General features: G+C 57.6%; 6 protein-coding genes across 6 annotated transcripts; 3 read left to right on the top strand and 3 right to left on the bottom strand.

Annotated features, from left to right (window-relative positions):
* Nucleotides 1–658: 658 nt before the first annotated feature.
* C8A04DRAFT_11800 (P-loop containing nucleoside triphosphate hydrolase protein) lies at nt 659–2,607 on the top strand (the record flags this gene model as incomplete). The annotated part of the gene is made up of 4 exons (XM_062777096.1): nt 659–1,100; nt 1,188–1,371; nt 1,431–2,009; nt 2,070–2,607. 4 exons carry the CDS (start codon nt 659–661, stop codon nt 2,605–2,607), a joined length of 1,743 nt encoding a protein of 580 aa, XP_062637449.1.
* Nucleotides 2,608–3,361: 754 nt separating this feature from the next.
* On the top strand, nt 3,362–4,819 carry C8A04DRAFT_28195 (putative cytosolic iron-sulfur protein assembly protein 1; the record flags this gene model as incomplete). Its single annotated transcript, XM_062780556.1, has 1 exon — nt 3,362–4,819. The coding sequence occupies one exon, from the start codon at nt 3,362–3,364 to the stop codon at nt 4,817–4,819; it is 1,458 nt and encodes a 485-aa protein (XP_062637448.1).
* A 444-nt stretch (nt 4,820–5,263) lies between these two features.
* C8A04DRAFT_11790 (thiamine diphosphate-binding protein) lies at nt 5,264–8,462 on the bottom strand (the record flags this gene model as incomplete). Its single annotated transcript, XM_062777091.1, has 2 exons — nt 5,264–5,805; nt 5,879–8,462. 2 exons carry the CDS (start codon nt 8,460–8,462, stop codon nt 5,264–5,266), a joined length of 3,126 nt encoding a protein of 1,041 aa, XP_062637447.1.
* A 1,522-nt stretch (nt 8,463–9,984) lies between these two features.
* Nucleotides 9,985–11,988, top strand: C8A04DRAFT_36912 (uncharacterized protein; the record flags this gene model as incomplete). The annotated part of the gene is made up of 1 exon (XM_062783693.1): nt 9,985–11,988. One exon carries the CDS (start codon nt 9,985–9,987, stop codon nt 11,986–11,988), a length of 2,004 nt encoding a protein of 667 aa, XP_062637446.1.
* Nucleotides 11,989–12,368: 380 nt separating this feature from the next.
* Nucleotides 12,369–16,004, bottom strand: C8A04DRAFT_11803 (uncharacterized protein; the record flags this gene model as incomplete). The annotated part of the gene is made up of 2 exons (XM_062777097.1): nt 12,369–13,646; nt 13,719–16,004. The coding sequence occupies 2 exons, from the start codon at nt 16,002–16,004 to the stop codon at nt 12,369–12,371; spliced, it is 3,564 nt and encodes a 1,187-aa protein (XP_062637445.1).
* A 435-nt stretch (nt 16,005–16,439) lies between these two features.
* Nucleotides 16,440–23,354, bottom strand: C8A04DRAFT_11794 (Mus7/MMS22 family-domain-containing protein; the record flags this gene model as incomplete). Its single annotated transcript, XM_062777094.1, has 5 exons — nt 16,440–16,704; nt 16,738–18,137; nt 18,200–18,367; nt 18,433–18,617; nt 18,677–23,354. 5 exons carry the CDS (start codon nt 23,352–23,354, stop codon nt 16,440–16,442), a joined length of 6,696 nt encoding a protein of 2,231 aa, XP_062637444.1.
* Between the last annotated feature and the right edge of the window lie 433 nt (nt 23,355–23,787).

Raw genomic sequence — 23,787 nt, 5'->3', positions numbered from 1 at the left:
TTTCAAGTGGAGGGGTGCCATCCGCAGCGGCTGCTGCAACGGTGCCTTATCGCAGATAAACCCGGGCCGGCGGCCTCGGACGGTGCAACAAAGCGCAGAGACACACAAACAGACCAGAACAGGAGCGAGCTTCCCTCATCTCGGAGGCGAGAGAGCGGGCTACACCTCGTGGTGGGGTTTTGAAGTTTCATTCAAGCAACGCGTGCAACTGGACTCGGGCGTCACAGCAATGTGACGGGAGCTTCCACTGAGCAGCTTGCTTCCGTGGGCGAGCCAGGGGAGCTGCGCAACGCGGGTGGGGGGGGTCCACTGCGAGCTCACCCGCAGCGTGCCGCAGCTGGCCGATCCACCTGGCAGTTGGGACGTGCCGCCCGACTCCGGGGGTGTGCTCTCCCTGCAAGACACAGTGCCTGCCGGAGCTGCACGCATCCCCGTCCGTTGTCCCCGGGCCCGGGGACATGTTGACCTCATCCAGCATGTGGCGCAACGCCCTCGACCCCTCGGTTCCTCAAGCATTCCGAGTCGATCCTCGGCGAACTCCCACTCGTCCACACGCCTGGCTAATCAAAGCATCCTAACGATTTCTCTCTTCAGAGCATGACTATCAGACGATAGCAACACAATGCCCGTCTTAGCGCGGCCACGAGCACTGATGTGCATGGCGCCGTTCCAGGTCGCCCGGCTGAGGAACCCCCAGCTCCGACTCCGGCATCCGACATGCTCCCTATCAACATCGAGCTCCCTCCTATCCATCCCGCGCCGCCCTAACGATTTCAATTCGGGTTATAGTAGTAGCTACGACCCGACGCAGGAGATCAGCCGCGGGCCCATCTTCAGCAAGCACACCTTTGGCGTGCCGCAATTCTACCCACGGGACCTGAAGCGTCGTGTCGACGACTACGTCGTGGGCCAGGACCGTGCAAAGAAGACGATCTGCTCCGTCATCTTCAACCACTACCAGGGACTGCGCCGCCGGCAACACAACGAGATCCAAGATCAGCGGTTCCGCGAGAAGCTGCAACGGCAAAAGTACGCACAGGACCAGGATGCGTTTGAGCGCGGTGGTTACAACAGCAGCTCACGCGCGCATCCCGTTGAAGGTGGGCGGTGGCCCTCGCGTCGCAATGATGATGAAGACTTTATTTCGGGATATCGGCGACCGGCTGATAATAACATGTTCTCTGAAGACGATTACCCCGGCCACCACGAGGCGGTCAGAGGCACCTACCAAATTCCCGACGCCCTGTACGACCCACCGGCGGACGACTTTTACATCCCAGAAGACTTCGCAGCTCCAAACCATGTCAAGATTGACAAGAGCAATCTGCTGTTAATTGGGCCAACCGGCGTGGGGAAGACATACATTCTTGAGTGAGTCTTCCGCCATTACAGACGTAGTTAGGACCACTCGCTAACCCCTAGCTACTCAGGACGTTATCGAAGAAGCTCAACGTACCATTCACTATTAGCGACTGCAACTCGTTCACTCAAGCGGGATACATCGGACAGGACGTCGAGTCTTGCATCGAACGGCTACTCATCGAGGCCAACTACGATATCAAGGCCGCCGAACACGGGATCATAGTGTTAGATGAGTTCGACAAAATTGCGAAGCGCGAGACCGTTAACGGCCGCGATGTTGGTGGCGAGGGCGTGCAGCAGGCCCTTCTCAAGCTTGTTGAGGGGACTAAGGTTACCGTTAACATCAAGGACCAACGATCATCCCGCACGGCGACCAACCCGCCTAGCGGCTACGGACCGTCTAATACCCAGTCGGCACCTCCGGCCGGCAAAGTTGACCAATACACAATCGACACTACAAACATACTATTTGTATTCTGCGGCGCCTTTGTCGGACTAGACAAGACTGTTCTGCGTCGTGTAGCTAAGCCGTCTATCGGTTTTGGCTCGGAGGTTCGCGGACGCAGCTCTTCTATGTCCGGAGACAAGGATATCCTACCACGAGAGATGTACAACCACCTCCCACACCAGCCCGTATCCGCCGCCACGTTGTCAACCTCCAACCCCAAGAACAACAACCACAACAGTAGCAACAGCAGCAACAGCAGCAACAGCAGTGGCGGTTTCACCCCTCTCGACCTTGCGACGCCCGCCGACCTTCAAGCCTACGGCTTTATTCCCGAACTCATTGGCCGCCTACACAACATCTGCGCCCTTACCCCACTCTCCCTTGACGAGCTCTTCCGCATCCTCACCGAGCCGCGCAACAGCCTCGTGGCCCAATACACTGCCCTTTTCGAAACCTACCCGAGCAAACTGTTCTTCACGCGCCGGGCACTGTACGCGATCGCTTCACGCGCGGCCAAGAACGAGACCGGTGCGCGTGGGCTCAAGATGGAAATGGAGCGTGTCTTAGCCGAGCCCATGTTTGAGGCGCCCACGCCGTATGTGTTAATTACGGAAGGCTGTGTCACCGGTGGGGAGAAGGCTGGCTACTGGGGCAGGGACGGGAGGATGGAGCTAGAGAAGAGGTTGCGGGAGGAGGATGATAAGGGGCCGAAGGGTGATGCGAGAGGCCGAGGGGGGAGTGGTGGGGAGCAAGGGCCGTTCGAGCCGTTTCGCGAGGCTAATTGGAGTAGTGCGTAAGGGGAGGGTTATGATGTGATGATGGTTATGGGTTGGTTGGCGTTTGGACGGGCACCAATTCTGAGTTTGTTCCTTTTTATGGGTTTGGTTTATTTATTTGCGGGTTATGGGATGGCAAGTTTCGGCGAACTGGTGCTGATTTGGCAGCTTTTTTTTGATTGGGGACTGCTGTGCTCTGGGCGGTCTTTTTGAGGTTCCATGGAAGCATAGGCGGCATGAATTTGGGCTACAGTTCGGGCTATAGCAGAGCTACATTACCTAGGTACCTAAGTATCGACGACAAGATGGAATGAACCAGGTTGAAGCCTACCCCCTAGGTGTGTGCCCCTGATGTTTTGATAGTAAATCGAGGCACCTCACTGGATTTGGTGGGGCAGCGGCATCGGAGCATTGGCCGGGGGTAAAATTGCGGGGCTATTTGTGAAATTGGTCCCCCAAACTGCCCCGCCATGAGGGAACCTTCTCAGAGATACAGTGCTGGTGGGGGAAAATTACCTCTTTTCGTTACACATCGACCTCATGATTTGCTTTCCCGGATAGACGGGGGCGCCGCTTTTAGGCTACTAAAGCTCTTTTAATAATTGACCCCTACGAAGCTGAAACAGCCTGGAAGATCGATACGATACACACCACCTCAGCCTAGAACTTCACGCATGTCCCTCGATCCCCATCGGCGTCCGACCCTTCCGAACATCCGATCAGAATAACGACCTCGATCCATGAACCAACCCACGACTCTGGCTCGACAGACATAATGACAACAACAACAGCCTCCCCGTCCATCGACGACCCCCCCGCCCGCGCCCCAACAACCACAACTACAGCACAAACCACCGCAACCCTCACACGCCTCCCATCTTTCCAACCCGAGCTCTACACCCGCGCCTGGTCCTCCATTCCACACCCGACCCTGCCATTGATCGCAACGGCCCACGCCAAATCCGTCACGGTCTACTCTCTCGCGACTCTCTCCAAGCACAGCGCGCTCACAGGCGGGCATGCGCGGTCGGTGCGCACGGTGGCGTGGCAACCTTCGAGAGGAGGCGGCGGTGGTAGTGGGGGAGAGCAACAACAGAAGAGTAGGGGTAGCGGGAACCAAAGGCTGGGGCTGGTGACGGGGAGTTTCGATGCGACGGCGGGGTTGTGGAGTTTTGACGGGGATCGGGATAGGCCAGGTGGGGGGTTAGAGCGGGAGGTGAGGATGGGTGGTGGTGATACGGAAGAGGAAGACGGCGGGGGCGAGGAGGACGATAAGGAATGGGAGTTCAACCTGGTCTTGGAAGGCCACGAGAACGAAGTCAAATCTCTCGCGTTTTCTCCCGGCGGGCAATACCTGGCTACGTCTAGCCGCGATAAATCTGTCTGGATCTGGGAAGATGTATCCGCGGGCGGCAATGGTGATGATGGCGAAGAGGAAGACGAATGGGAAACCGTTGCCGTCCTCAGTGAGCATGATGGTGATGTCAAAGCCGTCGCCTGGTGTCCATCACACTTGTCCAACGCCCGTGCTGCGTCCAGCCGGAGACACTACAGCCACGACGTGCTTGCGAGTGCAAGCTATGACGATACGGTGCGCATCTGGCGCGAGGACGCCGACGGCGAGTGGGTGTGTGTTGCCGTGCTGGAGGGACACGGCGGGACGGTCTGGGGCCTGCAGTGGGAAACGAAAGAACGATCGGACGACCGGTTCCCGCGGTTGATGACATTCTCCGCGGACGGGTCGATCCGAGTGTGGACGCTGAAGGTGGACGAGGAGGCGGAGCGACTGGAGGCCGAAGAGGCTGCGGCACGCGAGGGAAATCCGTTTCGGACCGGGTTTGGAGGGATGCCGAATACCATGCGCCGGTCGCCGCGCGAAGAGTGGGAATGCACCGCCGTGCTGCCCAAGGTGCACACGCGGGATGTGTACTCGGCGTCGTGGAGTGCGGACACCGGTTTGGTTGCCAGCACGGGGAGTGATGGGATTGTCGCGGTGTATGCAGAGCAGGAGGATGGCACGGAAGGGGACAACAGCGACAACAGCAGTGGTGCGAAGAGCAGCACATGGAAAGTTCTCAGCACAATCCCTCGCGCTCACGGTCCATACGAGATCAACCACATCACGTGGTGCAAGCGTTTCGACTCAGGGGCGGAACGTAAGGGTAAGGAAGAGATGCTGGTCACCACGGGCGATGATGGGATAGTACAGCCGTGGCAGGTGCAGGTACAATAGGGGCGGATGATGGATGGAAGAAACGGGATGTTGGCGAGTGTACTCTATCTAGCGGGAAGAGGAGAGACGATCTGTAAAGAGAAACGGTCACCTATCATAATACTCCAGAGTGGGAGATGCACTCATAAAAGTCATATCTCATCAATTCATTCTCCAACCTTTTTTGTACAAACATCTCGAATCTCCGCCGGAGCAGGCACGCGAACCAGTGCGAGACTAGCCCACCCCCATCCAAAACAGAAAACCCGAAAAAAAAAGGAGAGCGACCAAGGAGAGGACCACGAACAGAACAAGTCCAAATGGAACTCTCCAGGCTCATGATCTATTAACTTTCGAAAATACGACTATCGTTTGCAACGATGATTTATACACAAGCAGCTTTCGCCACCAATTTCCTTCAACCCTCTCTCGCAATCCACCCATTCTCTTCTCCAAGACATCCCACTACTCCCCCTTCAGCTTATCCTGCTTTACGGAAAATGCCATCTCCAACAGATCATGCTCCTCCTTGGCATGCGACTTCTTCAAACCCGTCGCCACTGACGCACTAGGGTTACGGCCCGCATACATGACATGCTTGCGGTCATGGTACTGCGTCTGGTTGAGCAGCGTCTCGATACGCGGCTGGGTGTAGCTCCAGGCACCCGCATTCAGCGGCTCCTCCTGGGCCCAGACGATCGTCTTGGCGTTGGCGTACAGATCGAGGTTCTCGCGTAGCTGTTCCCAGGGGAAGGGGTGGAGCTGTTCAATGCGGGTGATGGCGACGTTGTCGATGTTGTTGTCGGCGCGGTACTTATGCAGGGCGGCGTAGACCTGCCCCGTGCAGAGGATGACGCGGTCCACCTCGTCATGCGGCTTGATGACGCCGGACTCGTGCGCCGGGTCGGCGATGACCCATTGGAACTGAGAGTCGCCGGTGAATTCTTCAATGCTGGAGCGCGCCAGCGGGTGGCGGAGGAGCGACTTGGAGAAGAAGAGGATGAGGGCTAGGAGGTGTTAGTCAGCATGGTAGGAACAGAAAAGGAGAAGGGACCGGTTAGGGGTCAAGAAAAGGCTTACGCTTGCGGAACTGCCGGTGATTTTGGCGGCGGAGGATGTGGAACAGGTTAGCAGGCGTGCTCATATAGGCAACCTGGACATTTGAGTCCTGATGTTGGCGCTGCAGCTTCTCAGGCGACGGGAAGACACGGGGGTCCTCGTTACAGAGCTGCAGGAAACGCTCGAGACGACCGGACGAGTGCTCAGGACCCTGGCCGTCGTAGCCGTGGGGCAACGACATGACGAGACCGGTACGCTGCATCCACTTTTGTTCGCCCGAGGCGATGAACTGGTCGATGATGCACTGCGCGTTGTTGGCGAAGTCGCCAAACTGGGCTTCCCACATGACGAAGCCGTTGGGGTCAGTCAGCGAGTAGCCGTACTCGAAGCCGAGCGCGCCGAACTCGCTGAGCGACGAGTTGGAAATGACAAACTTGCCCTGGTCCTTGCTGATGTTTTGGAGCGGGGTATACGTGTCCTCAGTCTCCTGGTCGTGGAAGACCGAGTGGCGCTGTGAGAAGGTGCCGCGCTCGACATCCTGGCCCGACACGCGGACGTGGTGGCCCTCGGTCACGAGCGTGCCGAACGCCAGCGCCTCGGCCGTCGACCAGTCGATGTTCGTGCCCTCGACGACCGATTTTGTGCGGTTAGACAAGATGCGCTTCAGGTTGCGATGCACGTTGAACCCCTCGGGCGCGGTGCCAATGACCTCGGCGATGTGCTCGAGCGTCTTGCGGTCGACGCCCGTCGGGTTGTGCGGCAGCACCTCAGTGGCCAGCTCCTTGGGCGATTTGAAACCGTTCCAGGCGCTGGTGGTCCACTCCTTGGAGGTGGGCTGGTAGTCCTTGGACTTAGAGAAGCTTTCCTCGAGCATGCCCCAGACCCACTGCTTGTGCTCCTCAACGTCTTCCTTGGTGAAGGTGCCTTCCTTGAGGAGCTGCTCGACGTAAATCTCGATCTGGGGGTTCTTGTCCTGGATGCGCTTGTACATCAGGGGCTGCGTGAACGAGGGCTGGTCTGTCTCGTTGTGGCCGTGCTTGCGGTAGCACACCATGTCGATGATGACGTCCTGCTTGAACTCGGCCCGCCAGTCGGCCGCAAGTTGGCACACGAAGTTGACGGCCTCGACGTCGTCGGCGTTAACGTGGAAGACGGGAGCGTCGATGGCCTTGGCGATGTCAGTGCAGTACGCGGTCGAGCGGGAGTAACGCGGGTCGGTGGTGAAGCCGATCTGGTTGTTGACGACGAGGTGGATCGTGCCACCGGTGGAGAAGGCCGGGAGCGAGTGGAAGCCGAGACACTCGTAGACGACGCCCTGGGCCGCGAAAGCCGCATCACCGTGGAGAAGAACGGCCATGGCGCTGCGGTGCGTCGCTTCGTCATTGTTGTAGTGCTGGATGGCGCGCACCTTGCCGAGCACGACGGGGTCCTCGGCCTCAAGATGGGACGGATTGGCGACTAGGGACAGCTGCACGCGCTTTCCAGAGGGCGTGGGACGCTCAAAGTTCATACCCAAGTGGTACTTGACGTCACCAGAGCCCTCGTCCTCGGCGCCCGGAGACCCGGCGAACTCGCTGAAAATGGACTCGTTGGGCTTGCGGACGACGTTGCTGAGCACGTTTAGACGGCCGCGATGCGGCATGCCGATGACGATGTCCTTGACACCGTAGTCGACGCTGCGGTCAATTAGGGCCTTCATGCCCGGCACGAGAGTCTCGCAGCCCTCGAGGCCGAAGCGCTTATCATTAGGGTATTTGGTTGACAAGAAGGACTCGAAGCTGGAACTCCAGATAAGACGGTCAAGGATACGGCGCTTCTCGTCGATGGAGTACTTGAAGGGCTGAGGCACCTCAACGCGCTCGCGCAGCCAGTCGCACTTTTCGCGGTCGGGGATGTGGATGAACTCGACGCCGTACGAACCGCAGTAGATCTTCTCGCAAGCCGCAACAATCTCACGCAGAGTCATCTTCTCGCGGCCGTCTCGCTTGAAACGAGGAAGGATGCCCGGGCCGAGGGTGTATTCGGTGTCAAGGTCCTTCTCTGTGAACTGGTAGTAGTCGAGCTCAAGCTCCTTGGGGCGGATGTTGCCGAAGCCCTTGGAGGCATTGCGGATGCCGAGGGGGTCGATCTTGGACTTGTGGTGCCCGCGGGCCTGGTAGGCACGCACGAGGAGCTGGACCTTGAGATGGTTGTCGACGTCGGAGCCCTCGCCAATGCCGATACCAGCGCCCGCGGCAAGGCCCACGACGGCCTGGGTGCCGGGCACGAGAGACGGCGGCGGGGTAAATGCCTGGGAGATGGGCATCTCCCCGCTCTCCATATTCTTGAAGTAGACCTGCCATGAGACGTGGACGCTTTCGGGGTCCTGCTTCCACTGCAGATACATCTCATCAATGTAATTGGCGGTATTCCCGGACAAGAAGTTGTCATTGGAGTCAGGCGGGTTGTGGAGAGCGCTCTCGAAGCGTTTTTGGGCGGCGATGGCGAGCGGACGGCGGGCCGCAGCGGGCCGCAGGTTGGCACGGGCCGAGATCGTGGCTGTTGAGAAGCATCGTGACGACGAGGCCGCAGCGCTCTGGAGCGCCCGGATGGAGGTGCGCAGCATCTCGGCGGGGTATCGCAGCGTATCGGTGTTGAATCAGGGGCCTTATCGGAGGCGTTTGAGGGACGTCGAGGCTACTAGGGATTATGAGGGATACGACGAAAGCTGTGGTGATAGGCTGCCGTGGTGTTGAGCAAGAATGGAGCTAGCGCTTAGGATCGAGGGGGTTTCGTTGTGGGAGGACGGAGAAGCGGAAATCAAGATCAGTGTATTTTTGCCCGCCGGGTACCGTACAAACAGATAGCACGATGCAAAATGAGCGGCGGAGTAAGTCGTGTGTATACGATGTGTTTTGGTGTCGTTACAGAAACAGGAGAAGGGGAACACTATCTCGTCAAAGGACGAAGAGTTAGAGCTGGGAACATTGGACAGCCCGTCTGATGTTGGTTGTGTGAGTTGTTTTTTTGTGTGGTTTCGGCACAAGTTTTGCCTCCAGTGCAAAGCAAACAGGAATTGAGGGGACCCAGGTCCTGTAACGAACGCTGAAAGGAACGTATCGGGGGCTCGATGACGGCAATTTTCGCAGGGCGGGTGACCGGGGAGCTGCAGCAGGGGCCCTTGTGGGGTACCGATACAACCAACCACGGGGCTCGATGCGGCACTTGGGGCGCTCGTTGCGGCTGGCGAGGCCGGCAGGTTCTTTTCCTTCTTTTGGAACAGCGAGGAGCGCCACTGTGTGTTTCCCTTGTTTCTGTGACCGAGCCCGACCAGCGATATCCGGGCCAAGCCGAGGCGTAACGGATTTTAGCGTGTTGTTGTAATTCCCCAATCTTTCGCCGGTTGCCGTCCTCATTGATGAAGACGGTATCCTGTATTTTGCCGACCCTCATTTTCAACGGTGCGTCTAATACTGTGTACGAATTACACTACATGGAAGGTGCAGGATGTAACTCGTTCAGAGAGACATACATTCAAGAGAATCTTAGAGTTCAGCTTTGCAACATCGCCCGCCAGTCTATTCCTTTCATCGTTTCACCAGAGTGCACATCGTCATGCACTAACATACCGCATTTCAGGCTTTAAACATCAACTTAATCAATTTCAGGATTTCAGACAACCCCTAGCACCCACGGTGTCACCGCGCGTGACCTCACACTGAAACCTAGGCTCAGCCCGCTATTGGATCTCGCGGCTTTCAACTTGTGGGCATCGGACTGCGCCCCGAGCCAGCGATACACAGCGGAGCGCGGCGCATGGGCCGTTATTCTTAGCGACTTGGCGGCTCGGACGGGGCGTAGCGACAAGGGTTCTGGAGGGATCTGCCGGTGACTGGGACCAACGACAAAGACAAGTCGATCGTGAAGCGTGCCGTGGACTTTCAACACGACAACGCCGCCGCAGCGCAGAGCAACCTGCTAACAAACAACACACTTACTCTCAAGGCTTAGTTTTCTAGCCTTGTTGGGACGCGGTGATTGGGACGTCAATACACTCCAGACGGGGGAAAATTTAGACGAGGGAAAAGGAGAAAGAACAGACGGACAGACTGTACTCGGCAGGCTAGGCCGTCCGGCCCGCCGCCAGCATGGCTCTCCCACGGGGCAGGACCACATACAAGAAGAAGGACGGCATCCTGACCTTGACCGATGACCGCGCCGCGCTGATCTGGACGCCGATGCCCGCCACAGGCCCGCCCACCGTGTCCTTGGCCGTGGAGAACATATCGAACCTCCAGCAGACGCCGGACGGCGCGCCCAAGGTCATCCTGCGCGTCATTGAGAAACCCCGGGCAAGCGCGGGGGAAGGCGCCGCGCCGTCCAATTTCTTGTTCCAATTCACGTCCCCGACAGATGCCCGCGCCGAGGCTAATGCTGTCCGCGACTTGTTGTCCCAGCTATTAGCCCATGCCCGCGAGAACGACCCGAGCGTGCCCAAGCCCACCCGGGCCGCGGGAAGCAATGGTACCGATGGCGGTGGCCCCAGTGCGGATGCTGCCGGGTCGTCGGCGGCCATGTCCTTTGCCAACACCGTAAACGCCAAAGCGGCACCCCCCAAATGGTTTGACGACGAGGTGCTCAAGACAGACACCGAGTTGCAAAAGTCGCTGCTGGAGAAGGATAAGAAGCTGGCCCAGACGTACAAAGATGCCTTCGACCTGCGGCCGGACTCCATTGTCGAGGCGGTGTTTCAGGCCCGGTTCTGGTCGACCCGTGTCGGCCTGCTACGGGCTCATGCCATTGAGTTAAACCAGAAAAAGGGCGCCTACAACGTGCTCTCCACAATCAAGCCCCGTACCGAGGACGGCCAGTTCAAGCTCAGCCTGACGTCGGAGCAGATCTCCATGATCCTCCAGCAGCACCCACTTGTGCGGCGGCTCTATAACGAGAACGTGCCCAAGTTGTCCGAGAGCGAGTTCTGGTCTCGCTTCTTCCTCAGCAAGCTGTCGAAGAAGCTTCGCGGCGAGCGCATGACGGAGAACGACAACCCGGACGCACTATTCGACCGGTACCTCAACGCCGACAACACGTTTGGCTTCTCTAGCAAGATCACGGCAGCTCAAAAGGTGCCACACGTCATCGACCTGGAGGCCAACGAGGAAAATCAGGGCGGCTTCAAGAGCGGCAACCGCAAGGACGTCGAGATGCGGCCGCGGGGTAACATCCCCATCATCAAGACGCTCAACAGCCTTAGCGAGAAGATCATGGCCAACGTGGCCCCGTCTGATCTGGACCCGGCCGCAGGCATTAGTGCTACGGGCGCCGCCGACGGCCTGGCCGACGAAACACGAACCTTTGACGAGCTCACGCTGCGCGACCTCCGCGGCGACACTGAGGCGGCTCGCGTCATGCTGAACGTCAAGGAACAAAACAAGTTTTTCTCTAATCACGAGGGGCAGTCAGATGAGGCCAGGATCTACGAGAAACAGGTTCCCTCTGAAGTCCTGTTCGAAGTCCACGCCGACCTCGAGACATTCGAGGACGACGGCGCTGGCGGAATAGATCTCCGCCGGGCCATTGGCGTGGACGACGACAGCGAAAGCGACCTTGATGGGACAACAAAAAAGCCGAGCCACGTCGGTGCCCGCAGTGCGCGACGCCAGGCACAAACCCAAATCCTCGACGGCATGCGCAAGAAACGCACCGAAACCGCCGGCATCAGCATCAGCGCCGGCATCGGCAGCGAAGACGCCGACGCCTCGCCCATGAGCATCCCGCCCGAAATCACCCAGCGATGTACCCTGACCAACGCCACGACCACCGAATTCCTGCGCCAATTCTGGTCCGCTTTTCTCTCGGGTGACCCGGCGCGCACGCACGAACTCGCCTACTACGCTGAGTCCCTCCGGCGGTCGGCGGATCGTATCGATTCGCTGGCGGCCGAGGCTGAAGTCGTGCGGCAGAAGGTGATCGAGCGTCGCAAGGCCGAGATCCGCGAGCACTATGAACGGACGCGTAAAAAGCTCCGGTGGCAGCCGCCCAAAGGTGGCAAGGATTCAGTTTTGGCGCTGTTTGAGCCGACGCTGACTGGTGTGAATGGCGCGTTGGAAATGTATGTGGCTGCGCTGGGGGAGGAGAAGGGGAGGGCGTAAGGTTTTGGTGTTTGTTTGAGGTCCGAAAGTAAGGAAGAGAGGGATGGGAAGAAAATGGAATAAGCAGTAGATGCGCTGGCTGTAATTAGCGATGATGCCATTCAAAACTGGGCAACCCCAAGAATAGTCGACACTTAGGTAGCCGAAGATACGGAGGGAGAGGCGGCCTACTTGTTGTACGTGCTTTTTATTGTGCAGGTAGTATCAGACAGAATTATCTTCTGATTCAAAATGCTCTTTGGTATGTGCATCAATCGCGTGGTGTACATTGTAGTTTCCAACCAACTCGAGACACAATTTGGTCCCGTATATCGACATCCATATGTACACTTGAACATTCCTTCTACACCTTTCTTTCTACATTCCTCTCTCGCTCCCCCTTACGCTAAAGCCTTCCTCACTCTGGCCTCCCTCGTCGCATCTCCGGCCTTAGCCCCCTCCTCAACCACCCCAAACCCAATGCCCTTCCTCTTATTTCTTCCCCGGCCCGAATCCCCATACTTCTCATCAAACTTCCGAATCGCCTTCAAACTATCCATATCCCCACTGATACTCGCACTGATGTCCCGCAACCCCTTCGCAAAATGCGCCGGCGTCAGCACCCGGCGCTCAGGGAACTGGAATGGCTCCTCCCCCTTCCAGGCATCGCGCGCGCGGACTTCCTCGCGAACGGCCTCCATGGCGGCCGAGACACAGACATTTTTCAAGTCGGATCCGGAATACAGCGGGGTATCGGCCGCGAGACGGGCGAGGTCGATGTTGGGGGACAGGGTTTCATCGCGGAGGATGACGCGCAGGATGGCTTCGCGTTCCGGGGCCAGCGGTAAGTCGACGAGGATCTTGCGGGGCAGGCGGCGGAGGACGGCCTCGTCGAGGTCGAAGGGCCGGTTGGTGGCGACCATGATGAAGGCGCGCGAGCCGGTCAGGCCGTCCCATTCGCGCAGGAACTGGGTGATGGTCTCGCGGTGGGCGGAGCGGGCGCTGGCAGAGGACTGGCGCGCGGCGAGCAGGGCGTCGGCCTCGTCGAGGAAGATGACGCAGGGGGCCAGCTTGCGGGCGAGGGAGAAGAGTGCTTGCACGTTCTTCTCGCTTTGGCCGACCCATTTGTCGTTGATATCGGCCGCGGACACCTCGAGCACGCTGGCGCCGGATTCTTTGGCCACAGCTTTGGCTAGTAGGGTCTTGCCGGTACCAGGCGGTCCGTAAAGTAAGCAGCCGGGAATGTGTTCGGTCTTGAGCACGCCATAGGCGAATGCCTCGGGGCGCAGGAGGGATAAGGTGGTCAGGCCGACGAGGGACTCTTTGGTCTCGGGTGGCACGACGATCTGGTCAAAGGTGGTGTGGATGTCCTTGGCGTTGATGAGTCCCGACAGCAGCTTCCTCTCCTCGGGCTTGTACTCGTGCTTGGCCGCGGCACCGGTTAGGTTTTTGAGGGCGGCGGAGTGGTGCCGGTCGTCCTCATCGTGGTGGTGGCTGCCGAAGGGAATCGATGATAGCGTCGCGTCCCGGGGCGTGACTGCGAGCGGGGAGAAATAAGGGCCAGCGATCTTGGGATCCGACTTCCTCCAATGCCAATCAGCGGTGGTCATGAAGGCTAGGGCGTCAGCTAGTGATGTTAGGGTGTATTGACGTGGTTGTGGTTGTTGCTGTGGTTTCAGCTGTTGCTGATCTTGTGGCTGCTCCTGCGGCTTCTGCTGCTCCGACGAGCCTTCATGAGGACCAGTGCTAACCATAATCGACACGAGACGCCGAACCCACTGTGCGTCGAGCACGCCAGGGCTGAGCCTCATCCTCACAAGGTCAATGTTCGGCAGTGCCGCCCATGTGGTAGCGTTAGCCTCCTTTTTGACGGCATCAAGATATTCGGCCACAAACCCGTTAACAGGCACCTCGTCGTCGCCAACCGCACCGCGGAGCATGGCCTCGATGTTGGCCAAGTTCTCGTGCACGGAACTCCACTCCTCGTTGGATACGTCGCGATCACACCCGGGCGTGGCAAACGGGATCACGCGCGCGCCGGCATTTCCCAGGTCGTCCAGCTCCGCCCGCCACGGCGCGTGCCTATCCAGGTCACCGGCCGACGAGCCCACGAGCGTGATGTTCTTGCCCGCCCGCCACATCCGGTCCACAAGGATGCGGATCTTTTGCACGAGCGAAGCGTGACTTCGGCTCAGCTCAACGTAGTCATGCAGGTGGATGATAAGGTTATTCTTGTTGTTGCCGCTGCTTTTGTGGCTGCTGTTATTATTGTTGGTGTTGTGGACGGTATTCTCTTTTTTCTCGTTATTCTCATTGATTTCCCTGGCGACCGCCACATCCGAAGAGCCCCCCGTACTAGCAGCAGTAGCACGCTTAGTCTTTGCCGCCTCGAAGATCGCTTCCAGCGCCGCGCTGAGCTTCATCTCCTCCCAGCGGCCGTCGGATGCACCGCCAATCCCAGACAGCCCGTCCCGTAAATTGTTCAGGGATAACGATGATGACCCCCCCGAGGGCAGCAACGAGCGCAGGCTCACCGACATAACCTTCAGGGGGCTCTCGCTATCCTCGGCTGCCGACCGCGATATGAGCCGGCCGTTTGTCTCCGCCGCGACGTAGCCGGCCATCGCTAAGGAGCCCGGGGCCGCGGGCGCGTTCTGGCCCATGTAGCGCGACAGTAGGCGGGCGAGGAAGTGGGCGCTCAGGTGCACGACATCCGCCTCAAGATCGACGGCGATCTCGTCGACCACGGCGTTCGCTAGCATCCGGCCCCGACCGTCGCCCTTGATCAGCGCTAATACCACTGGTGGCCGCAGCATCCCGTCGGAGAAATCTGAGCTGTCTGCGCGCGGCAGGGCGAGCGAGCCAGCCGTGGTGGCCAGCAACTCGGCCGTTGCAGCGTGCTCGCCGTCGGCCCAACTCGTTGAGGAGTTCAACGCAAACATGACATCGTCCTCTTCCATCTCGGCCTTTGTGATTCCCATATCGTTTTTGGGGCTAAGATAGCGCCACCGTAGAGGGAGGTGTTTCTCAGGGAACAAGGCCTGGTGCATCCGGCGCAGTGTATCGTAGTGACTGTCCCTGTCGCCAACAGGGGTGTCGCGAAGTAGCGTCAGTGAGGTGGCCATGTCGACCATCCCGGCGGATAACATCCCAACCAAGCGGATCTCCCGTTCGGCTGCCGTCCTTCCTATACCCCAGGCTATGGAATCTTTCGGATTATCTTCCGGATCGGGCGGCGCCGCCTCCCCCGTCGTCGTGATCCGCTTGAACTGGGCCACCCGGGATTCCGAGAGCGACATCCGCTCAAACCCGGCCTCCGCGTCCGCAATGAGCTCCTCGCGCCTCGCCTCGTCTAACCACGGCAGATAAACCCGGCTCTCCGCGCCCTCCTCTGCGAAGCCTCCTACCCGCTTACCCCGCAGCGATACATGCCCCTCCAGAAACCACGTGGGCAGCGCAAACGGCGGCGTCTCCTCGACACGGTTGTTGCGGCTCGCCCGCGCACGCGCCGAGCCATACCCCGCGCTCCTAAGCCGCTCCCTCTTCGCATTAGCAACCTCGGAGGCGTCCAGTTCGGGTTCACCTTCCCCTGGCTCCGGCCCCGGTTCTGGTACAGCAGCAGCAGCAGCAGCCGCATCTTGTCCTTGTCTCGCCCCGAGCCCCTCAGTCCGTCTCTCCGTCGGTATCCCTCTTGGCGTCTCCGGCGCATTCCCACCACCACGACCGTCCCCATCGGAGTCCGCTGGCACCGAGGATTGCCTCAACCCCACCGAAGCGTGAAACCTGCGCGAGCCTAACGGCCGTACAGGGCGGTTGTGATGAGTAAGGAGTTGGCAGGGTCGACAACGAGGGGTCTGCGTCGAAGCCTGCGCGCAGGCACGGGTATGGAGGTGATGGGCACGGGGATGATGCTGCGGAGCATTATTGCTGGTTCGGAAGATAGCTCGCGAAGGTAGCCGGCTCGTTCCCTGCGCTGTCGTCGTCGCCGACGAAGCCGACGCCGACAGCAGAGCCCGGGCCCTAGTGGCCGGAGGCATCGGGTGGTGCGGCTTAACGGCGGGGGTCGAGCACACGCATGCAATTGGACGTGTTCTCGTCGTGTTTCGGAGGCTACTCGTTTTGCAGGTTGGTGGCGGTCGAGTTGGGGGGTTGCTAAGCCCCGGAATGGGAATGGTGCGTCGAGGATTCGGGAGTTGCACCCGCAAATGTCGAATACTGAAAATGGAAACTTTCAAATTTAATTAGTGACATAGCTGCTGACAAAGCATGAGTCGGGGGAAAAGATGGGCCAACGTACAATACGATGTCACACGGGTTAGGGTTATATACGCAAGCCTCCGCTAGCCTCGATCCCGAGCAACACTCACATCTCTTCAGATTTCACCGACCACAAATAGCTACAGAGGGAGTATTGGCCCTTGTCATTACTCATAGAATCTATACCATCACATCGTTGACCCAAAAACCTCACTCTAAAACAACAACTCATCCTGCACCACCTCTCTCCTCGCTCGCCCGCTCAAGCCCTTCCTCTTCCCCAACTCTTGTTCCCGTTCCTGTATTCCACCCAACCGCCACTCTCCCACAGCGGTCCTCAGCTTTTCCAACAGCCCCCTTATCTCCCACCCTTCATACTTCACTCCCCTCAGCGAGGCTGCACCATGATCACCTCCACCGCCTCCATTCAAACCGACCTGGCTCGACATTGGCATACTCCCTGGCGTCAACATCCCCCTTCTTGCCCCCCCGGCTGAAGACGACATCGCTGACGACGACAGCGCCATTTTGACCATCACACGGTCCGCCAATACCACCCAGTTCTGCCGCACATCGGTGACAATGGTGCTGGCAAAGGTTTGCAAGCGCGGGTTTCGCTTGTTTAGGCCGTTTATACCGTGAGCGGGGCTGTTGCTTAGTGGCGAAGGGACGGTGATAACTGCGCCAGCTATGCTTTGGGATATGCACGTCGGGGCGAGGTCGTTAGGCGAGAGAGAAAGGAGGGTATTGAGCTGGAGTTGGAGTTCGGAGAAGAGGGTGCCGATGTTACTGACAACGTCATTTATGTCCTCACGGTCGTAATCCGTTTCATTCAGAAGGTAAGCCGTGAGGCTCGGCTGTAGAGTGTTAGCTATCGTGGCCAGCAGTGCCATGACGTGCAGCTGCGACATCGAGAGCTCCGTTGTCGTTGACAAGCCTTCGGTGACAGCACGGAACCACGCCACGATCGACATCAAGATCTCCGCCGTATGCTTGGCTTCCTCGTTTTGCAGCTCTCTTGACACACAGTTTGAATCAAGGCTGTCCGCGAGTGCCGCGCTGTAAACTTCTAGAAGTGCCCAACAAGCCGGCATCTGCACTGACGCCTGAATTGCAGCGGGGATCATGTACTGCAGCATGAAGGACATGACATGTGAGTTCCGCATTGCCCTGCTGAGGATACTGCGCTCTTGCTCCAAACTGTCGTTGCCGAGCGAGATTTTGAAGTTGTTGAAAAGGTAATGGAACAACGATGAGGCTGCGTTGACATCGCTTTCGCTCAGTCGGACACCATACGCGATGATCCCAGCGGTATGAAGTTGGGGGTCCTGAACCGGAGGCGAGTAGTCGACGCTCGGCTGTAGGAAGAAGGGGTCAACCGCGCAGATGTTCACCCCATGAGACTTGATGAGCGACACTACCTGCCTCACAAAGGCAATGTATGGCCCATGTTCGTGGGCATCGGACCGTAAGAGGGCCAAATCATCTTTAATCCGGGTCATGACTAGCTGGAGCGTCTTTTTGAACTCATCGCGATGCTGTTTCGCCTGCATTGACGCGCTTTCCCGGAGTGTTCTGCGCATATGATGGATAGCACCAGCAAAAAAGTCCAAGTTCGAGTTGTAGTCAGGAGGTATCCCAACCGTAACCACTGCACGTTCCAGGAAGGGCAGATGATGCCGCTTGAGAACTTCGGCCAGGTAGTTCTCATATCGCGTGTACCTTAGGGGCTTAACCACCGAGAGCATCCACATGCCTAGGATGTTGATCCCGAGGGCCTTGAAGTCGAAAACATCGTATTTGACAAGAACCGCAATGAAAAGCGGGAGGTACTTTCTGTCGGGCGTCGACAAGTTCCCCGGGATGTCGGAAAATAAGGCATGTTTCCCAGAAGAAAAAAAGGGCAGTAATAGCTAGTGAACCCCGTCAGTAAACGACACAAACAAGGTAGAGAGCCAGCAGGGGCCGAACTAACCGTGACTCTGCTTTGGACAAACCGGGCTGCGATTCTCGCGGCCAGGGTTACCGCCTTTTCGGCACATTCGGACTGCTGTATCTGCCTCATCGCAGCTTTCTCCACCGGAAATGCAAGAGTGGTCCGGCACATCCAAAAGAAGTCTTTGGTGAGATGCTCATTGACCAGCTGCGTCGCATTTGTATCAGCAAAGGGTTCATTGTGATGGCAACGGGAAAGACTAGAAAACGTACCAGCACGGCTTCCTCCAGAAAAGGGGCATCCGGGTTGACGCCAAACTCGCTCGAGTATTGCTCTTCCGAAGCCTTGTCGATCCTACCCATCAAATGGTCAATCGTGTCAAGAGCCACACGGAGAATGCCCCAGTCGAATCCGGGAGATTGATAGTCGAGGGCGGTGAACACTTTTTGTAATTGCCCTAGTGCGAGTTAGTATTCTATAACCCAAGGACTATCATTCTCAACAGACTACACTTACCTAGACTGAGACCATACAGCGCAGCCCCTAGAGTCGGAGCACGGTGAAGCACATCCAACGACGCTCTGGCAGAAAAGTGCAGCACGTCCAGCGCCGTCGCCTTGTTCTTGGCCACCATGTCGTCCCGCATCATCTTGCTGATCATTGGCATCCCGTCCGACAGAGCGCGGAACTGCTGCTCAATATCGGACGCGGCAGACAGGTATTGGTCTAACACTTGGTTGAACACATTGTTCCGCCACACGGCAAGCGGCCGAAACACATCCGGGCCCTCGTCTCGGGCCATCACAAAGCGCGCAAGCTGGTTCCAGGCTCTAACGTTAATCAGACAAGCTTCTTTGTGGGCGCTTCCGGGCGCTACCAGTTTCTCGATCTCGTGTACGTCCCGCCGCAGTTCGGGCGGCGAGACCCAGTACAGTGTACACAAGAGGTCATGGTGGTTTCTGAGGGCTGCCAAGTCGTGCTGGTGAATTGTATCCTCCTTGAGATATTGTCGGTCGTGGTTCGGAAGCGTCCTAGTGATGAGGTTTTTGATGTCGTTGGCCCGGCCGAGATCTTTCAAGCGCTGAATCGTCAACGCAAGAAGCTTGATAAAGATGTGGAAGCACCGGTCTTCGGGCTCAATAGCCAGGGAGGGGCTGCCGTGGAGGTCCTCGAGAAATCGAGGAGACCTATACACCTCTTCATTCCGCAAGTTTGCCAACCCCTGCGAGCCAAAAAAGTCGAAAATAGTCCCAAGCACGCCGGTACATTTCCGCCAGCCCCATTGCTGCACAAGAAAATGGCACCGCCCAACCAGCGCCCGGCAGTAGTCATTGAAACCGGGAGGCTGGCGAGGGTTCGCCTGATACAGTTGGAAAACACACCTCAGCAGCTGCTGCGGGAGCGCCCAACCTTCCACCGGCGCAGTGTGTCTCGACCCCGAAACGAGAAGTCCAGCGTCATCAATCTCGGAAAGCGGTAGAAGGGCAAAGAGATCTTGCCACAGCCTCTCAAACAACCTGGCATCCAAGGACGATGTGACGGCTTGGCCCAGCATAACGGACTGAGTCACCTCCCAAAACGAACTCCGGGGGATAGAAGCATTTTCTAGTGTTCTCATGACGGCAACCCAACAATTTGCGACAAATCTGTCGGACCGAACCCCTCGATCTCGGAAAGTTGGACGCTGTAGGTCGCCGTACAGAGTTTGGAGTGCCTCGGTGCCGCAATCGAGAAGCCGCCGGATAGTAGCCGAAGCTGTGTCTTTGAGAAGGTCTTCTAGTCCTATAAACTGATGCGGGTCAATGTTTGACGCCCTACTCATAGAGCATACCGCCAGCGTGGCAAGGCAGAACCGAATCAGAACCTCCAAACTCGTCCTTTTGGTGGTCTCTGACAACGCGCCCGAGTCGATCGACTTAAAACGGCTAAGAAAAACCGTCAAGACCTCCAGCCACCGTGATACAAATGCCCTTTCTTCGATGTCGCTCAAAACAATCAACGACCGAAGCACGTAGCGTAGCACGAAGTCAGCCGCTTCCACAACTTGAGTTGTACCGTCGCTTGCTGGTACATCGGGGCCAAGGTGCTCGACAACCCAGTCGACAAGGATACCAAGCTCTGAAGAGGTGTTTGCGTCCCAGCAGCCCCATCTGAGGGTCCGTCCATCGAGGGAGAAAGAGACAGCAGGTCGTTGTTGGCGAACTTTCTCAGGCAGGGAAGGATCTGCCGCTTCTCGCACGAGCCCACGGCCAAGAAGCGTGCTTTCATGGAAGAAGACGCCTTTATCGAAGGGGAAGATATCGAAATGGTGGGTGTAATGTGTGCCATACGGCCCGAGCCCTTGGAGCTTGTCCCCGCCAGCACCGGTCCCGGTCCGGGGCTGAGGCTGAGGATCCGGTGTCTCGATGGTAGAGATGTCTGTCGGCAACGGGTCGTTCGCAAGACGATACTGCGGCGCCTCCAAATTCACTCGCTGAGGTGCCCTCCTCTTGCGCAACCTGGCTTTCCCAGCCCCGACCCACGTCCTCGGTTCAGCCGGGGGTTGTGCCTCTTCCCAGTCGGCTGAAATCCCGTCGCTTTGAATCCCAGGCCCAGATTCAGGTTCCTTGAGTGTAAAATCGACATCTAACAATTGAGCCGGTTCATGGTCTGCTAAAGGATTCAGATCCCCCCGACGTCTTCTATAAAACGCGTCCAGCTTTCGTTTCCGTGCATTGAGTCGCCGCCGTTGGTTCTCGGCTTCCTCTTCCTCGAGTTGCGCCGGGTGGAAACTAGGAACACGATTGTTTTTCTGCTTCTGTGTCGCGGCGGGCGGATTTGGGTGCGGTTGGGGAACCTGGCCCCGTTCCACATATTCGGCAACGGTGACGAATGATCGAGATGTGCTTCCTCGAACCAGCTTCTGGGGTCTGGCTCCGGGTGGGCGTGGAGCGGAAATATTTGCCGAAACTTCGCGCAAAGCTGGTCTGTCCTTGATTCTGTCTGATGGTGCCAATGGAGGGGCCGTAAACTTGGGTTTGATTTTTCCCGATTTCCAATCCCGAAGAATGGAGAGAGCGTCGATGTTGTCGTGTCGAGTTGCTAAGCTGATGAGCTTCTTCGACGGACTCATCTTACCCAGATTTGGATTTTTCTTAACGGCACGAGCCGCAATCTTGACAAATCTCGGCGCGTTGGGTTCTACAACGTCCAAGATACTCAAGGGAGGTGGCGTAGCTGATCTCTTCCTTGGTCGGTAATTTGATCCCAACCCAACACCTCCTGTGCGACGCTGGCGGCGAGCCGACCTTCCATGTTTGAATGACGACGCTGTGCCATCTTGAAATCTTTGGAGGGCTTGTGTTATTTTAGGCTGTGCTTTGAAGGTAGACTTCGTCTGACTTCGTCTCTGCTTTTTGGCCCTGCCGGTTTTCCAATGCGTGCCTGGCCGTTTTCTGCCTGGTAGCATCCAATCAATGGTATCCTCTTCCATGGCTGAAATCCCGCCATCATCGTCCTCGGGCGCTTTCGGCGCGGACCTGGCAGGCGTTTTGTCGCGTATCAAGGCAGGCCGCTGTAGTTCGCTATCCGAGTCATCCGTCTCATCAAACATCATCAGGAGCGCCGTGCTCGATGGCTTTGGGGAACCTTGACGAGGCAAAGCCACACCCCGCCTAGCCGTCCGGTCCGGAGAATGGTCAGGAGAGCGACGCTTCGGACCTCGGGGGGCAGGTCCTCCTTGTTGACCAATTCGGAGCCAAGAAGCCGGTAATACCCCACGAATCCTACGACTGTTTTGTCGAATGGCCTCCGACTCACTCTCGGAGCTATTTGCAGAGCCGGTCACATCTCCATCACTCAGGTTACTGAGAGCGCCGTTATCTCTGGAAATCGGGGAATCAGAAGATCCGATTTCCAACACAAATGTAGGTGATCTTGAGTTTTGGACAGGTCCGTCGGGCATATGTGAGGTTTTTTGCACTGGCGATTGGGGCGTGACTCTGCGTAACTGTGGCAACTCTTCCTGTGGTTGCGGCGCGGGTGATGAGGACAGCAGGTCCCAGATTTTCGGTGAAGGGGGCGATATGAAGGCAGGCCGTTGAGGGGATGCTTGAGATGATGAATCCAAGACGAATCTGGCCCTCTTCTGCTTGATTGAAGGCGGTGGCTGAGACCGTTGTCGCTTCAGAATTCGCAGCTTTTTCCTTTCCGAAAGCGGTTTCAGCCTTTCGAGGGGTGGAAACTCTTCATCTGATACGCTCGTAGCGTCTGTCTGGTCGGTGGTACTCCTTTGACTACTGGTCCGCAGCGGCGGGCCGTGAGGCGATGTCTTGGGAAGGGAAGGAGTGAGCGAAAGCTCATCTTCGTCATCACCAAACAAGATTGAGCCAGAGTCTTCCAACCCATGATGTCCGCGCACGCTAGTCTCCTGACTTTCCTCGGCCTGAAAATCTTGGTCTTGGGAATCCTCCTGCCCAGCGCCGTCTTGTGCAGGCCTAGACTCCACCGTGACCCGAATCGGCCGCACGCCGTGGGATTTCATAAACGTTGCGTACTGCGCATTCTCGAGAATGTATGGATGTTGCTGAATGGGCTTACGGGGCCGCAGTGACCGTTCCAATGCAACAACGGCGCGTCTTGATTCCTCAACGGCACCAAGTGATGGCTCTTGGGCCAAGACACTGGCAGGATTAGGGTGTGAATACGCAGGCGAAGGTGACACCGGCGGAGAAGGAGTTCTCGAAAGAAAGCTGGCAGCGGACGACAGGGGTGATTTGGGAGACGCGTCTCGGACATAGTTAGTCGATATCTCATCGTCCATCGAGATGGTAACGGCGTTGGTACCAGATGCAGACACAGCTCTATCGAGAGTCTTCTCAGTGGGTGTAGAAGGTGTTGTATGTGAGTCTTTCCCTGGAGACGGGTTTAAGGCCCGAGGCGCCTGGCTTAATATTTGAGAAGCCTGTCCAAGATTGGCTGGGCGAGGTAAAGGCAGCGTATCCTGTTCCAGTGCCGAGCTTGGGACGCTCCAGATGTCGCCATTGCCAACCAAGGAAACCTGTTCTTCTTCCCCTCTAATGTTTTCGGGGCCTTCCGTGGGCATCTGGTTGAATTGGGCTCCATCGTTGTCGTTTTCATTGTCGAAGAAATCCGCATCATCGAAGCTCTCGTCGTCCGAGTCCGGCACCTCCCCCAATTCCCTCCAGTTCTTCATGGTGTGGTATGATTATCATATCGTGGATGCATCAAGTCATGGAACCGTCCTAGTGGCGTGACTGTCCGGTGGATTGGAGTTGCGTTGGGAACGCGTGGCTTTCGGCTTGTTCCGGGGCCACACCACGAGAACGCGTAAATTGGGGGTGCGGGACGCGACTGCTCGAGCAGCTCGGTGAGGTGGGGCGGCTTGTGAGACGCATAGTCACGTGACTTGGACAAGTCACCGAAACTCAGCACCAAGATCCCCAAGTTATCAGAAGTCAAGTAATTCTAGGTACCAGTTCCGGTTTCAATAAAACCACCTCCCGCAAATAAGGGAGATATTTGGCGGCCTTCGTTCAAAGATGCGAAACCCAGGGACATTTGCCAGGAAGCAAAATCGGCACATACCGTAAGACAGTAATGTTACAACCGTGCAAGGGGCAAGAAAC

This window comes from Dichotomopilus funicola (assembly GCF_033296635.1).
Source record: "Dichotomopilus funicola strain CBS 141.50 unplaced genomic scaffold C8A04scaffold_27, whole genome shotgun sequence".
NCBI classification, from domain to species: Eukaryota; Fungi; Ascomycota; class Sordariomycetes; order Sordariales; family Chaetomiaceae; genus Dichotomopilus; species Dichotomopilus funicola.
The sequence above is the reverse complement of the archived record's forward strand: the minus strand, read 5'-3'. Positions and strand labels throughout refer to the sequence as shown.